Source organism: Phasianus colchicus, chromosome 7 (genome assembly GCF_987193195.1).
Source record: "Phasianus colchicus chromosome 7, bPhaCol1.hap1.1, whole genome shotgun sequence".
Classification (NCBI taxonomy): domain Eukaryota; kingdom Metazoa; phylum Chordata; class Aves; order Galliformes; family Phasianidae; genus Phasianus; species Phasianus colchicus.
The window spans coordinates 26,345,455-26,362,964 of record NC_143442.1 but is presented as its reverse complement, the minus strand read 5'-3'; the positions used below and the strand labels follow the sequence as shown (position 1 = coordinate 26,362,964).

The following is a 17,510-nucleotide window of genomic DNA, read 5'->3' as shown; positions in this document are numbered from 1 at the left end:
TGTTTTCAAATCAGTTGTTTCTTGTGGGCATCTACAGCATTTTAGTCTCCCACTTAAATCAAGACCTGAATAAAACCTTGAAAAGGTTTTCTCTTTTCTTCCCCCATGAAGAAAAAACAACCAAGCAAGTAACAACATAGAAGAATATTGTTGAAACAACAGTTACAAAAGCTCAAGCCTCAGCACCCAAGATGAATTTGCTTAACTGTTAGCCAAATATTCGTAATACTCTTAGGTTTGGCTTCAGTATAGGAAAACACTTAGTCACCTGTTCACATCCTTTTCTAGACTGGGGCTTCACATGCTTTCTGAAGAAGAGCTTATGTACCAGCAGACTAAATAACTGATACATATATACTTCTCTAGTCTGACAAATCTTTTACTTCTTAACTAGAGACATAGCTGTCCAGAAATGCCTAGTTAGGATACTTAAAATGCTGAATCCTATTCTAAATCATACAAGAGATGGATTTAAGAAAAAAATGTCCATTTACCAGTGACAACAAATTTAAATGTCAGTTCAAGATCTCCACTTACACATTTCCAAACCACTTTTCATTCCTCCATATTCTGCATTAGCCAAGAGAAAATGAATAGGAAATAAAGCCAAAGCAGCAACATAAGGATGGACTCCTGCCTGCATTGCCATATCAGTTGATTTGAAAGTCAACGCAGGCAGCCACTAAATACAAATGTGCAGTTTTGTTTTCACAGAGTTTAAACAAATGACTATGACCTGGGTAGAGTAATACTTCCTCTCTAAGGCCACATAAACAGGGAAGTCAATTTTAAACAACTCATTTAGAAACAAACTTCCTAGAAAGACTGCAAAATTGAAATTAGATTATTCCTAAATTACAGTACTTGTCTCTAATTCACTCTAATCAACAATTGATCCTTAACCCACCAACTGATCTTGAATAAGAGGTTCTTAAGAAATTTACAAGATCTTTTAACTCTAAGAAATATGTTTAAGAAAACCCATAATATACTAAGAATGACACTCAAAAATGTTTAGCATGAAATAAATCATTTTCAAAACAATTAACATTTTATGCTGCTTTTTTGGTGCTGAGCAAAGTTCAATAACAACTCCTTCTGGACACTGAATGTTAATATTTGATGGTTTGTAACATTCACACATTGCATAAATATCAATAACCCTAACTATGCATGTTAAAATAGTAACATAGTGGCATTTAAAGGGAAAAAAAGACAAATCTTACTTCTCTATCAAAAGAAAGTTGGTATGCAACAAAAATCCACTTATATTCATTGCTAAACTCAAGTATTTTAACAAGAAATTAATAGTAAGGAAAAACATTTTACATTTTCTGCATAATTTTTTATTCTCTACAAATTTAGTACTTGCTACAAAAAGAATCTCACCTTATTTCCACTTCTTTGAACCATTTCTACATTCCATCTAACAAAAGAACTGTGCATCTGACACCAGATTTACTCCACTGTAAATGTATCTTCCATGTATCTAAATACCTCAGTGTAAGAACCGAGCAATTTTTCTTGTTGAATAGATGCTTAGATATCAGTATTCTAGTGACTGTGGTAGAACATCCATCTATTAAATATTTAAATAAATATCTAGACTATCCCTATCTATTCCTAACTATTAGGAAATTTGATTTCTAGTTTTATGACAGTATCAGTCTCAGACAACTGTGATAAGAGTTGAGCATTCCTACATTTACAGTTATTCCCATCAAGAGATGTTTGGTGGAGTAACATCACCCAATAAGTGTCTTCTAGTGAGAAGACTGCCTTAATGCCTTAACACCTCAGCAGTAGTATTCAAACACTATGTATGAATTAGCTGCTTTCAGTCAGAAATTCAAATCTCAACACTCAAACATCTTCCATCAGATTCCATGTCATCATTCAATAATATCTACTCCCACTAAAACTCATGTCCTTAAGACTTAGAAAATTATCACAGTGTGGACTTCTAACTCCTGATTTTTTCAGGAAAACTCCAGTCAGCTCTGCAGAAGTATGAGCAAACTCAAAGGTCTGATCCAGGGTAGATCAGAAAAAAAAAAATCAAGGCTATCGTCGATATGTTGAAATTCAATATGGAAAGGCTGGTACTTGCAGTAGCTAAGCAAAGAATGAGAGAAGGGAAATTGAGATGCAGATGTGCACAAGCCAGATTTTCATAACTTCACTGCCAGATACATCTCAGACCACAGGAATGGTTAGGGGCTGAGCTTTGGCCCACTCTTTTTTTTTTAATAATAAAAACCACCTTCCATTTCCAATTCTAGGGCCACCATGTGCTCATTTAGATCCTGACCAGATTTTCAATTTATACTGATTTATACCAGACAGTTTACAGTTTCTTTAAGCCACAAGCTGTTCCCATATTCTTAGACAAATTGCAACACAAGCTCTTTGCTTGTTATTTAACTAAGCATTCCATGAATGGCAGAAGTACCAAAGTTTTAGGTTTTAATTTTAAATAGACTCACGCCCTCTGTCCTAAACTTCTCTATTTAATAATTTCAGCCCTTTTTAGCACCACACCCTCTAAGAACAGGATCAGACATCAGATAGCACATGTGAAGCCAGTACAGGCAGAATTTTCAGTTAATTGCTTCCAAACATGAAGTACAAAGGCCAACTTCCTTCCCAACTTTCCTTCAGTGAAGGCACTCTTTCAGATCATCCTCATCTATTCATCTAGCAGTTTTCCCAATACTTGCAGGTTATTTGCTCTAGAACTCTTATTCTTCATTGAAAATGGCCAAGAGGGCCATTGGGAAGGACTGATAGATTATGTAGATAAACTGTAGTACACACAGACTGATCAAAGAAAACAAACTTCCACAGAAAAATAGCACAAGAGAAACAGCATCAGGAGTTTTTGATCCTTTATACTCCCTGATAATTTTTCAGCAGTGAAAAAAGATGGAAATGAGATCACATATCCTGCTATTTCAGTAGGTTCCCAATAAAACTGACAGAAAAAGAACAGATTTGTTTTTCATCCTGAAAAGCTTTTACTCTCGCTTTCATACAACTCAATAAATTGTTGAGAACAAAATGATTTCCTCCTAATGCTCTCCTGAATATCCTTGCACAGAAGATGGCTGTTGGCAGGCATAGTTGTCAGTAGGAATTTCAGCAGAATTGTTTAGTGCTTGTAATGGAGCATAATAGACATAATTTCATTTGAACTGTTGCCACTAATACAGTAAGAAAAACTATGAATCAAGACCTCACCACCCACCACTGTGTAGCTGCTGGAAATTCCTCCATGCATGCTCTGCCACAGACAAGCATAATTCCATCCTCTAAGTGTTACTACACCTGAAAAGAATGATATGCTACACCTGGTGCATTTTCTTAACAGTGAAAGACACAGCTGCATATCATCTAAAGAGGAGTTTTCTATCAGTATTTAAAGGTGTTTTCACAGCTCTTCCAGTCCTCTACCAACCTGCAATCTGAACACATGTACAGCTGAAAGCAAAATATAATGCAAAGATGAGCATGTGTATACATGCATCTCATAAGAAAAATAAGTACAGTAGTAGGCTTAAATACTTACTCTTGCAGAAATAGTGTACTGGAAGGAATTGGAAAGAAAGGGGGTGAATATTTCTAGCTGGCCCTAGGCGTGATAAGCTAGACTCCTAACATGCACAAGTGTAAAGTAAAATTTTTAGGAAGCTCAGCCCTAATCCTTCGCCTTAAACAAATCTTTGTCCATACCAAGTTCCACTAAGCCTAGTGCAACTCCTCCTCTTTATAACAATGCTGCTACATAGTCTGTGCAGAAGCAAGGGTGAAATAAGGTTCAACACTTGCAAGCTTTACTTGATGTCTATCATCTAACTTTACTGCTGTTCAATATAGGAAAGTCAAGCATATTTCCAAATATGTGATAGAGTTGGACATTTGCAGTTTAATCTTATATGTATGGACAGTGCGTTATATTACTTAATTACAACTTCTTTTGAAAATCAAACTCTGGCTGAGGTGCCTATGTTTCAGAGCTAATTTATGCATCCATTTTTACTTTTTAAACAGGCCTAGAATTTCATCAAAAAGCTCTGCAAGTTCTTATACCGGTCTTATTCTGTGATTCTTCTAACAGGATATTTGGAATCTGTTATCCTGATGCCCATGTGAACAGTTTAAACACTGATACTTCCTAGATTACACACATAGGAGGAGAGTGACAAATACCCAATATATAATTTATATATAGTACTACATATAACAATAACATAACTTAAAAGTGCACAATATGCGATGTACCATCACAGCAAAGCCCAACAGCATCCCAGGTGGAGTTAAGAAAAAATCCACGCGTAGATTAAGAAAGGTGGTTCTTCCACTCTACTCACACTGCTGTGACTACAGCCGCTTGCTGAGATGGGTTCAGTTCTAGATTTTCCACTAGGAGAAACACTGATGTACCCAAGCAAGCCCACTGAAAGGCTGACAACACAATTAAGGGAAAGGGCACATGCTGAAACAGGAAATTCTGTCTTATCATTAAAACAACTTTAGATCTGAAGAGCATGATCAAACACTAAAACACATTGTGCAGAGAAGTTGTGGAGTCTCCAAGACCCTGAACAACATGTTCTTGCAGACTTTGCTTTGAGCAGGTGAGTTGGACTAAACTCGCGCAGTTGTCTCCTAATCATAACCATCCCACAGCTCTAGATTGTGAGAGACTCTTGTGAACATAGACAGAATACATTACTTGAGCTTCCAGAGGGACTCCAGCTCTACAGGCAAATTTTGGAACTGACTACTAGCTCTACTGAAAATACACTAGCTATTGCTGAAACACACCTCCAACATCAAGCCCCCGAGTCACGGCTGTGATTATAAGCAGAGGCTGCTCCAGGCTTTCACATTGCATAGCGCTGTCTCCTGGTGAACAGGAAAAAGAGCAATTTTTTTCAGATCTGAAAAACCTCTATATCAAACATAATTTCTACGTGAGAAGTAGAAAAGATGAGTTATAAGGTAGTAATTTAAAAATCGACAAATCACATTAGTCACAAAAAAGTTTATAAATCCCAGTTTCTCCTAGAAATACAAAGTAGGAAGAGTATCTTTAAAATATCTCAAGTCTTTGATGGAGAGCCAGCCTTCATCAAAAGCACCAGGCATTAATTAATCTTGTTTCTAATTTCAGTATGTAAAAAAAAATATTGCTCAAAGTAGAAATACCAGAAGAAATAAGTGAATACACAAAAATAGGAGAATTCTAACTCCCTCCAGAACACCTAGGAAGAATGGAAAGGCTCCCCTTCCTTATTTGCAGTGAATGCACTTTCTTAATGCAAAACACACAAAACTTTTCCTCCAATGTCTGTCCTCCCATATTCAAGCTAATATAACTGAAATGAAACAGATTCACCTAAGGTGCTGTGATGAATACTGCAGTACTTTAGGAAAGGTAAGGGCTCACATACCTGTTTTGAAATGAACTGCTCTACACAGAACTTAGGGTATCCCCCAGCAGCACACTTAGGGGCCTACTTCACTCGGGGGGCTCCTTGGTCACAGTAGCAAATTTGGAGGCAAATACTGCTCAATCTTTCCTCTGAATTTTTTAGCCCGGCATTATTTTCAAGCAAAGCCATGCAGAACGTGAACTGGGCACTGCCATCTTAGCATCACTCAGCAAACACGCGACGAGGCCAAGGGGCCGTGAGTAGGGCATGTCAGCAAACGCTCTCTTCAGAGTCCTGCTGGCAGATACCGGTGCCCAGAGGCGCGGTGAGGAAGAACGCAGGCGTTCCCACCAACCCAGCCCGACGCCGTCTCCTCAGAGGCGCCGCGCAGCCGCTCCTCGCTTCCCTTCCCGCTCTTTTTCAAAGTTCCGTGACGTCACCGCCGAGGCGGGCGGCCGTTACGGGCGCACGTGCACCGCCCTTTGAGGGTTCCCTCAGGGGGCGGCGGCACCGATGGGCGGGCCGTGGGGGTGGCGCGCAGGCGCGCTGTGGGCTGGGCTGCGGGCGGCGGTTGGCGGCCCCATGAGCGGGCGCTGCCGGACGGGCGCAGCTTCGCTGCTGTGGGGGCTGATCGGCCCCGCCGCCCTCGGCCTGGGCGGGAGCATGAGTCTTTGCGGGACGCCGGCCGCCTGCGCCGCGGGGCCCGCGAGCGGCGGCGGCGGCGGCTTCTCCTCAGCGCGGCTGAGCCCGCCGTGGCTGCGGCTGCCGGAGGTGACGGGCGCGGAGCCGCAGCGGGCCAACGAGCTGCTGCTGCTGCTGCCGCCGGCCCCGCGCGGCCCGGCGCCGCCTCAGCATCACGTCGTGTACTTCCCGGGGGACGTGCAGGTACGGGGCGGGGTGCGGGGCCGGGGGCGGGGAGCCCGCGGCAGGAATCCCGCGGCTGAGGGAGCCGGCCCTGCCCGCCGTGTGGAGCTGGGCGGCGCGGCTGAGGGGAAGCGTCTGTAAACAGTGCTCGGGGCGTCACTGCTGGCGGCGGCGTCTGGGGCTGTGAAAGCGTGTCTTTGCAGAGATGAGGGAATTGGAAAACCGGGAGCTTTCCAGAGCAGATCTGTGGATAGCAGTCACCAAGGTGCTTTCTAAGTGTTAAAAACCGTGCCTGTAAGGAGGCACGTGTTGTCCCTAAGGTGACAGACATCGAAGGGACGCCGCGGTGCACGCGGTGTCTGCACACGCCGGTAGCGTGTAACTTCCATTTCAAGGGTCAGGGTGATCTAAGAAAACCCTTCGGGCTGCCGCTGCTGCTTGTGCCTTGTCCAGAGCTTGTGTTCTCCTCAGTACGTGTAACTGATCCGTGTTCTCTGCTGCTGGGGATTCAGGGCGAGGATCGTGCATGAGAAAACCAATTCCCGAAGATTCAAGTCTATTGTTTGCCTGTAATAGGACAAACAATATTTCTGGAAGTGGAGTAAATACATTATAATTATGTGTTTTGGAGCACTTTTCCTATAAATAAAGTTTAAAGGAGCTGAGCTTGTTTAGCCTGGAGAAAAGAAGTCTCCAGGGACACCTCAGTGTGACTTTCCAGTAGTCAAAGGGAGCTTACAAGCAGGAGGGGAACTGACTTTCTACACGGTCTGATAGTGATAAGGCAAGGGGCAATGGCTTTAAACTGAAAGGAGATTTAGGTTAGGTATAAGGAAGAAATCTTGACTCAGAGAGTGGTGAGGTGCTGGCATGGGCTGCCCGGGGAAGCTGTGGATGTCCCATCTCTGCAGGCAGTCAAGGCCTGGTTGGATGGGGCTCTGGGTGGACTGATCTAGTGGTTGTCAACCCTGCCCATGGCAGGGGGTTGGATCTGGATGGGTCTTAAAGTTCTTTCCAACGTTAGCAATTCTACATTTCTGTGTCATACTAAAATGAGTAATACTTTAGTCTTCTTTTGGAGTAATATTACAGAAATGATGTGTACTTCAAGTTACTTTTATTATGTTGATTTTGGGGATGTAAAAATGTATGGTAAAAATATTGAAGTAGAACAGGTAAAGCTAAATGTAGCAGTTTCTGTAGCATGTTTCTTGTTCTCAGAGGCTAGCAAGAGAGCATCTGTGTAGTGCGAAACAGATCCCTTTGGTCGTGATCCCTTCTTGTGAATGTACTAGCTGGAGCTGAGCTGTTTTTTCAATGTAGTAATGCGTCTTTTCTATTTTTTAATTTTTCAGAACTATTATGACATCATGTCTTGCCACCCAGAAAACTTTCAGTGGGAGCACTGGAGTTTCGAAAATGTTGCTACCATACTTGCTCACCGATTCCCTGATAGTTTTATTTGGGTTGTAAAGTGTTCTCGAATGCACTTGCACAAATTCAGTTGTTATGACAACTTTGTGGCTAGCAACATGTTTGGAGCACCAGAGCACAGCACCGACTTTGGAGCTTTCAAGCATCTCCACGCGTTGCTAGTTAATGCATTCAGACTCTCTCAGAATATTCTGCAGTCCCAGACAACCACGCATGGTTTCAGCAAGGATGCAAAAGTATCTGCTCGTAAATCAGAGCCGCAGTCTGTTCCTACAGCAAATGGCTGCTCATCCACAGAAAGAGAGAAAGATTGTGAATGCTCTAATAATTCCACCATGAACTTCACTATACCATCTGCTGTAGGTGCAGTGTCATTTACTTTGATTGGCTTCAGTAAAGGTTGTGTGGTTTTGAACCAGCTGCTTTATGAGCTGAAAGAAGCTAAGAAAGACAAGAATACAGATGCCTTCCTAAAAAACATAAAAGCCATATACTGGTTGGATGGTGGTCACTCGGGAGGAAGCAATACTTGGGTTACTTATCCTGAAGTGCTGAAAGAGCTTGCACAGACAGGAATTGAAGTTCATTCTCACGTTACGCCATATCAAGTGTTTGACACAATGAGGTCATGGATTGGGAGAGAGCATGAGAAATTTGTACAGATACTTGAAGAATTTGGTGTGGAAATAAATGATCAACTACATTTTGCTGATGAAGTTCCCTCCTTAGATAACCATTTCAGAGTTCATGAAGTATTTTGAGACTGTATCTAAATAGTATATTCATTGCAAGAGCACTTTTGATGTGGTAAATCCTGTTATCTAGATCCTGTTATCTAGCTTTGTGCAGATGCTTTCTGAAGAGAATACTAAATCAGACCTGAGTTACTAATAGCTGCCATATACGCATTTCAAGTAGCTTCAAAAGGAGGACATCAGCAAGACGTCATCATTTGATACCTGAAAAGAAAAGAAAAAAACTGTTATGAAGAGTTATTCTATAAATGTTTTGTGTTGTGTGAGCATTTATTGTTAAATTATTGGCAGAATTTTTAGTCCTGGATGTCTAAAGTCGTATGCTACCTTCAATGGGAATTTTAAGTACTTAAGACTTTCATATGTCTGGATATGTCAACTTAGTAGCTTCCAGGGCTAAAAACTTTGGTCTCTGTCCATTATTTTCTTTAGGTTTTTTTGGTGAAAGGATAATGATTGTTAGATTGATCTTAGCTCTCTATTTTGTTGGAAACTGTTTCCTTTAGTTAAGTAAATCTTCCAGTTTTGTAATGTTTCTCCTAATTGAAAAGAAGACATGAGTATTTACATCTGGAACAATGGTGCCAATCTGTTTTTCTTCTTCATGAGCGCCTTGCCTTTTCTGTGGCTACAAAGTTTCCTTAACTCATTGCACAGCATCTGCTTGTGAATAGCCATTTTGCCTGGGAGCTTGAAAATTTAGACCTAGCTATGTTGAGTGACCAAGAATGTTTGTAAGGTTGTAGTTTATTGCTGTTTCAACATACCTTGCTATTGTTTTGACTAACTTCTGTAAGGACCAGCAGTCATATCTGCATTTTCAGCTCAAGGGGTATCTTTAGCCCTTCTGATCTTGGACTGGTGGAAGTTTTTCTTACAAACTGCAGCATTAGCATTCATCTAAATCAAGCCGTAAGTACATAGTGTATGAGAAGTTACATTAAAAATTTTAGGCTGTTGCCTGTAGCCATTTTGTAGTTCTTCTGTTTGTAGAACTGTTCTCTCCTTTCCACGTATTGCAGCAGCTGCTTGTAGAGCTGCCCAAAAATCTATATGCAAAGCTTAATGTTCTAGGCAAGAAATTAAAAATGAAAAACCAAACAAACCCAACACCCAATTCTAAGATACAAATCTTGCTCCTGCCTTGAACCTGATTATTTTTCAACATGAAAGATGGACGTAATGCAGGTTTTTGTTTTTTGTTTTTTTTACAATTGTAAACAACTTTTTCTATTTATCTACAAATAAATGTTAGTGAATCCTTAAAGACAACTGCAGCTTTTAACGATGAACCTTGGCTTAAAATGGCTTTGGATGTCTTGAAGGATAGAAATACAAAAGCAGGTTAGTGAAAACTGTAGAGACAAATACGGCTCAGTTCTGAAAAAGAGTTTTTTATTCAGCATTGTTCCCATGCCCTTCCCCCTGTTTCTTGTTATCCTTAAACTGTGGAAGGAAAGACCTGGGTCGTCTTTCCTCTACTGGGATATTTTGAAAATGCAGGTTTCACTGGAGACTGGATTCTGACATCTCTTGCAATGTTGATGCACATATTAATGATCACTAAAGAATGAGAAAACTTTGTTGAACTCAGAACACTTTTTTAAAAACTCAAAATATCAAGAGCAATAGAAATAATTATGCATACTTTACTGATGTGGAAGGGAGCTATGTCACTAATAATGAGGCCATGTGTACCACTTTGATCAAAACTAGAAATAAGCTATTTTAATTTCTGAAGAAAAGAGCAACATGTAAACCAACTAACATAAGGGAATCTGGCATCTAGTTCTTTCTATGTTTGTTTTTCTTGGAGACTTTGTTCAACTCTATTTATTACCATTTTAATGAGATTCTAAATACTTACCTGTTCTAAAGAAGAACAGTTTTGGTCCTTTCGATAACCCTTGCATCATATGTTAGGACTCTTTTCTCTAAAGGAAAGGAAATGTGGACCATCTTAAAAATGGTTTTAATGGCCTACACATGCCTGCAGATTGCTTGAAATATCATTGCTTATCCACATTTAAATTGAAATAAACAAACATATCACTGACCTTGTTCCCTGTCAGTTCAGCTTATCTGCAAAATTAACCAGACTAATTTAGATATGCTGAGACTTGCCCTACCCAGTAGCAGTGCAGATCACAGACCCATTTCTAGACAATTCAGTGCCAGCCAAAACAGCAGGAGTGGGTTGGTACAAGCTTTTGAAAACAACTATTAAAATATTGGCATCATCTTCAGAAGTTCCTGAGCAGTTGTCCTTTTGGTGGAGGTGGCTTAGAATAATTCATTAAGCAAAAGCAGCTCAAGCGTTGCTGTATTAGTTTGAAAAATAAGCACTTTGTTATAAAGCTAATCTTACTGTGAGACTTAATGTTGTGGAGGGAAAACTGCCTGTTTTTTTCATTCTCTGATAGTTGTAATGCTCTGTTGGATGTGCCTCATTTAGTACAATGCATGCTAAAAATGATATGCAAAGAATGTAGAAAATAAACTATTTATAATGGGTGAAAACACTTCAATGTGAGTGTAAAATGATTAAAGCAGTTGAGTTCTGTGCATTATGTTTTGTCAGGTGTTTGTGGTGACCTAGTTTAAAAAGTGATTTGTTTCAAAGCACCTTTTTTTTTCAGAGCAGGCTTTGTATTAACATAGTTGGCATCCATAATTCTAAAAGAGCTTCCTGGAAACTCGCATACATAGGAAAGCTGTTGTGAAGTACCCACAGGTTGAACTTTTCTATGTTAGGATGAACTGGGTCATAGTTTGTATGTGCTTGTTTCTCGAGGTTAACTGCAAAGACAATTTTTTAATATGCTTGGATGTAAATGCCTAAAGTTGAGTGGTTTTCATGCTTACTTACAGTTATATTTTTGAGTGGGGTAAGGAACGTTACACCGTCCTTAGTGCAACCAGGTATGTAATAGCTGGTTTTCTTCATATTACTTGCTTGTTTCCTGGACAATAGGAAAGACGTTCTTCAGATTTTGAGGAATGCTAATACATTTTAAGCCACAGCTGTTAAAAATCCCTTTAAGACAGTTTTCAGTTCTGTGAAATTGTCCAGATTACACATAACATAAATGATTCTACTTGGAGTGTGTCTTACATATTAGAAACTTAGCTAACTTTTTTCCTACCAAAGGCTAAGGGTTGATGTAGTCGCATTTCTATAGATGCTTCTGTAATGAATTGGACCCCAGAGTTTGAAAGATGATTGAGGGTCCAAGTCTTAAAACGTTATTGAAATCTTTTGTTCTCCCAATGTTAACATCTTTCTGTTTCCTTATGTAAGTTAGCACTAGCACTTTATAGTAAGCTGTTCCAGCTTGCTAAATTCACATTATTGCTGATACAGAGATAACTAATAGGAGTGACATGTATTTAAATAGTCATAGAAATTATTGCAAAGTCAGTTCAGGAATTAGGACGTTATTACTGTGGATATTCATGGATAAATGTGATTGCATCTGATCATGCACTTATGTTTTCCCAGAAGAGTCTTTCTGAGCTATTTGAAGAAAGAAAGTCACTTTTTTTCCCCCTTCCCTCCAACGGTGCTTCTAACAATGTTGTCCTTTCTCAGCTGAAGCTATTTTGCTATCTGTGTGGAGTGAAGGTGTTTATCTTGTCTTAGAGACGGTAAGTTGAAGTACTGAGTTTATACCATACCCATCCATTTACTTTAAGTACATATTTTTAATTATACTATAATACATATTCACATATGGTCAGTGCAACAGTGGAATGCTATATATGCACTGTTTCTTGAGATCTGGCTTTAGGGTCTCAAAGCAGCTATCTATCGAGTAAACAAAATGACTGAAAGTCTGTTAAAAACCAGACTGAATTGACTTATCTGGTATCCCATGGAAACACAGCAGGAAAGATGTGGGTAAAATCAAACTCTCCAAGATATCATTAAACTTTATCAGAAGCTGATTACTTTTCCTCTTCTTGCCTTTGTTGATGTCCATCTCACATCTGTCTTGTTGGTGGTCTTGTTGGTTTTGAATTTTGTACTTTTGAGGATAATCCTCCCCATCTGGTCTCTTTCAAATAATTAATTAAATTATAAGAATACTTCAGACGTGTATAATATTCTCTCAGTCCAGGTAACTGAAACTGTTTTGTAAATGTGATTCTGCAATAACACTGATTAAAAAAAATATTGGAAAGGTGGAAGAAAGATGTTTTGTGAAAAATTATGGATGACTCAACTGGTTTTGTATTGTTTTTACTGAATTTCCACACGGTACTGGCATAACTGTATAATATATTAATCATGACTGTAGCTTGAGGCATTTGTTGCACTGTTTCTTGATAACACTGAAATAGTCTGTAGAGCCATGTGTGTTTTAATACAGGATGTATGGCAATGTAATCTGTAGCAGATAAGCTACATTGAGTAGCAGTCAGCATAGATGTTGTACTGAGGGATTTGGTTTAATGAGAAATGTTGGTGACAGGTGGATGGTTGGCCTGGATGATCTTAGAGGTCTTTTCCAACCTTGGTGATTCTATGCTTCTGCAGTTGCTTTAGCATAAAACCTGTGTTGAGCAGTGCTTTGGATTCCCGTGAAGCCAAGTCTCACAGCCCTTCTTGTTGCAACGTAAGTGCTAATCTCTGTGCTCTCTTGTGAGCCGCATTTTTAGGTACTGCCTAGCAGAATCTACAAATGTAAATTTTGTGTGGGCTGTCCCTGTACAAAGCAAAAAGCAAAGACTCATGTCTCAGACTGCAGCCTGCAGGAGACAGCCTCTTCAAATCACATTTTGGTGTTACTTCTTCAAAATCTTTGTGATCTTATATTGAAATCTAATTTCATTTTTGTTAAGAAGGTTGATTGAAGGAGAAAAAAAAAAAACACAACATGTAATTTATAATATTCATAACTTGACAGATATTTAGGCACATGTGAATATTGCTGATGATAACCTTGAGACCAGGGCTGGCTTTCCATTGATCTTATTGGTCTCTTAACTCTGTTAGGGTCCAAGATGTCTGTTCTCAACTCAAAATAATATGAAGTAAGCAAGTAATGTAAGATCATACAACACCTGTGTGGAAGAGACAGATACTGCTTTTCCCAGTGCCAGACAGATACTCCTGATTGAATTCAGTTTAGCAGCATTAACATAGCATATTTCACTCCTCCTGCTGACAAAAAAAAGAAAAAAGAAAAAAAAAAACCACAGTACTGGCTGCTCCACATCACTGAGATTCACCGTGGAAAAACTGATTAAGGCAGGCATTTTGCTTAGAGTACTTTAGGTTCTAAAATAGTGACGGCTCTAAAGTAGTTTCCTGTCCCTAGAGTTTCATTACACTTGTTTCTTAAGTGACTCGGGAAGTGCCAGATTCTTTTTAAGCAAATAATCAGAAAAACATCTGCTAGAATAAAAGGAAAAAATATTTTTTTCTAAACATCTATAAGCATCTAATATATTTAAAAAGCAGCAGAATGCTACTACTCCAATTTTCATATAAATTTTTACAAAATTTTCCCTTTTCAATAGGTTTTCAAAGAGCACTTTAAGTCCAGGTTGTTTCTTATGTTAGACTTGGTACTTCAGAGCTGAGTTGTTTCTAGTGAAAATGCTGCTGCAAGATAGAAAGACTGTCACAAAAGGTACCAGTGGTGAAGTGCAAAATGGGGCTCTTTACATGTTCCACAACAGCCTTCAGTTACTGAAGAATACTCTAGCCTGACATCAGGTGAAACTTCCATCCCTTACAGAATATCTGTGTAGTTCTTCTTTCTCATTTGTCTTCTTTAGAACTACACTGAGTTTTGTGATGAAAGTTTTAGGCGATCCATGTACTGCTTGACATCTGAAATGTAAGTGCTTTCACAGCAAAAATTGTATATTGCTGTGATCTACCACAAGCAGTAGCTTCTGAGCATTTTTGGCCAAACACAGCATCACATGTGGAGCTGCTCATTTTACATGGTTGAGCAGTTCTTTTAATCTTTTCAATTTGCTCCTGGTTCTCATAGCAATCACCAAATAAAGAGATAATTGCTCTCAGAATTTCATAGCTGCAGAGATCAGAATCAGTGGTGCTACAGTCTGACTCAAGCCCAAATAAAATATATTTTTTTTAAATGTCAAAAATAAACACACAACAATTATTTTAGTAACACTAGAGTCTCTAGTAGTGGAATGATATTAGATTATAGAGAATTTCTTATAGGAGTTACTATCTTTGAGCGTACATCCCCAACACCTATATTGTCTGCATAGAAACATCTAAATGTCCCAGATATGTAAAGGGACATTTTGGCCACAGGAGAAAAGAATCTTTTAAAGCTGGAAAGTAAGATATCTATATCTATGAAATATATACATAATATAACCTTTACTATGGTAAAATCATCCTTGCCTTTGTCAACTTAATAAACTCATTGTGAGACTAACTATGTGAATGAGGCAAATAGTTTCATACTGCACATTTGAAAGCAATTGCAAGTATTTCTGATGCTTTGTGAAAGCCTAGTCTTTTTAAGTTAGGCATTTAACATAAACTCTATATCACTTCTGGAGAGAACCAGGTTGTCGAGTGACGTTCATCAAATCTTCAGCATGCATGTGATGGGCAAAATCTTGATGTTAAAAGAATATTTTGACATCAGTTTTAGCATTTGATTCTTACTGTCAGAAACATTAAGAAAAATGTGTAAGAAGTGTTTCTTCTGAAGTTGTGTGTCATCCTTGATACTTCATACAATCAAGGATAAGTATTTTTTCCAGCTATTTTGTTGCTATAAACTGGATTACATTCTAAAAGCATTAGCTCAAATTCACTCTAAAAATTTGGTTACTACTGATTGCAGATACTGTAAGTATTTTGTCCAGAGCAGTCTGCATCAGCTAACTAGCCTGCTATGTACACTGCTAGAGTGACTGTTTTGAATGTCTAAGATTGTCAGCAGTTATAATTGCCACAACTTCATGTGTTTTATTGTGGAATGATCCCATTTTGCCGTAGCTCCCTAAAGAACGAATTTCCACAGAACATTAGTGGCTCTAACATGTTATTTTAGTCATTGATTTTCAGTGTGGCTACTGTGTATTCTCTCACTGTGTTAGCTGGAGATTATTTCTTTAATACTTTTACCATTCACTTATCACTACTTCTTACTTCATAACATCTACTGCAGTGGTTAGAAAGCACCAAGGGCTTTTTGTTTTGTAATATTTTATTTTTTAACACAAACTTCAGTATTTTTATCACTAGAGACATTATGCTCAGATTAAGAAAATACACTTTTAAACTGCTTGGTTTCTAATTTAATAGCATTTCAGAGCCATGTGTTTTATATAAATTGTTTAAGAAATTCAAGAAACTGGTTCAAAGGGATAAAAATGGGTGCTACTGACAAAATAACTGCTGTGTCGATCTTCTCATTGGTCTGCATGGAATACTATTTGTTTGCCTTTCTCAAATACGTGCTTAGGTCACTATGGATTCACTGACTATCTTCTCAGAGATGTGAAAACAAGAAGGGTCCTGGGGAGGGAAAAAAAACTGTCCTCACCCACATTTCTCATAGGACACTGGAAGAGAAGCATGAGCAGGGCCAGGTTACTACCGGCTGATGGTCACAGTGAGATGACCTCATTTGCTGTCATATAAAAATAAAATTAAAGTTGGTAATATGAAGCACAAGTAGCTGCAGTTCCTATAGCTCTTGGCTGACATTTAATTCATGATTATCTCTGCCCAGCCAGATATGTATTTTCCAATCCAAACTTCACACTAGCCCAACAAGTGAATTGCAGCTTTTCTGCAGGGCTACCTCCACACTAGTAACTGCACCTGAAAAGCACAGAGTTTCCTTATTTATATTTGAGTGTTGAGAGGGCCTGAGAACACCAGGCTAGTTCGTGCCTCTCTTTTGGCAATGAAGAGAATCATGAAGCGGTAGAATGAGGGATCGGCACAGTACTTCCTCTGTACTAACATAATGGAAGCTGCTGATGGTTAGAGTTAACAGAGCTGCAAAGGCACAATGCTGGAAAAGCTTTCTGTATCCTGCAGGCTCTTTGAGCCTTTCCATTTACTCCTAACATACAAAAACAATTCATGTGTTGCCCTTGACATTACAACTTCGCCAAAGCCAAGAAGCTTTCCCAGCCTAACAGATGCAGGTTCCATCTAAGCAGTACTGTACAAGCAATCCTTCAACTTCAAAAAAAAAAAAAATTTGAGAGACCTGTTTGTGATCCTAGATTTTAATTCTACCCACAGCGTGCACAATGATGCCATCAGAACCGCTTGACTGAGTCAATTCATGTCTATTCATTCCGATGGCTGGGTGCCCATTCACACGGCAGCAAGCTATTTTCGCTGTGTTAAACTGCCAAGAAGAATAGGTTTAGAGAAATAATGGGTACAGTGTATAAAGCCCCTGCTACTCTGGAGAGGTTTTTTTTTTTTTTTTTTTTTTCTCCAGTGCTTTATTTGCCCTACATATCTAGTCTAAGAGGTTTTGAAAAGATACCATTCTCCAGAAAATAGCCCCACTGCTGGAAGTTACAGACTGACCTGGATGTCAGATAAATACTGCATCCCCCAAACTGCACAAGTGTTAGAGATTTCAAAGGGGCAATAGAAACTCTTTCTGTGACATGTCCACCTTCATTCTACATAGCTTATGTAAGCACAAGTTTGGCAGCCAAAAATATCACCTGCAAATGATACATTGCAACCTCCTTTCATATGGTAACATAACGCTTCTCATATACTGCTCCCAACAGGTCCTATATCTCCTCCAGCATTATGATCATTTCAGATTTTCCTGCTGTAGATTGATGGATTTGTGGGAAAGCTAGTTGCAAGTATTTTACAGCTGCAGAAGCGGAAGTGCTGCCTAAGTGCACTGAGGCAGTGATTGTGGTTGCAACAGTTTCCTGCATAATGCCTCATTCAGCTTGGAAAGGGATATATATCTACCTCGTGGTCAAGCTGCTGCACTATTCCCAGCTCAGCCTTTAATTATGCTCT

General features: G+C 39.2%; 2 protein-coding genes across 3 annotated transcripts in view; one reads left to right on the top strand and one right to left on the bottom strand.

The window, feature by feature from the left end:
- The window catches only part of SATB2 (SATB homeobox 2), a 211,723-nt gene extending 205,869 nt beyond the window's left edge, over positions 1-5,854 (bottom strand). The window contains exon 1 of one of the 2 annotated variants that reach the window (XM_090144256.1): positions 5,457-5,854. The gene's annotated coding sequence lies outside the window, so the exon portion shown is untranslated. Of the gene's footprint in view, positions 1-4,827; positions 4,882-5,456 lie in introns of those variants that run through there. The other variant, XM_090144257.1, reaches the window with a different exon arrangement.
- A 100-nt stretch (positions 5,855-5,954) lies between these two features.
- On the top strand, positions 5,955-11,019 carry C7H2orf69 (chromosome 7 C2orf69 homolog). Its single transcript, XM_031601177.2, has 2 exons — positions 5,955-6,323; positions 7,658-11,019. Exons 1-2 carry the CDS (start codon positions 6,021-6,023, stop codon positions 8,495-8,497), a joined length of 1,143 nt encoding a protein of 380 aa, XP_031457037.1. The 5' UTR covers positions 5,955-6,020; the 3' UTR covers positions 8,498-11,019.
- Positions 11,020-17,510: the final 6,491 nt, after the last annotated feature.

Bases quoted from the DNA above. Each gene is read 5' to 3' on its own strand.
- C7H2orf69 (XM_031601177.2), top strand. From the start codon at position 6,021: ATGAGCGGGCGCTGCCGGACGGGCGCAGCTTCGCTGCTGTGGGGGCTG. The intron at 6,324-7,657 runs GTACGGGGCGGG...TTAATTTTTCAG, and splicing joins ACTTCCCGGGGGACGTGCAG to AACTATTATGACATCATGTC.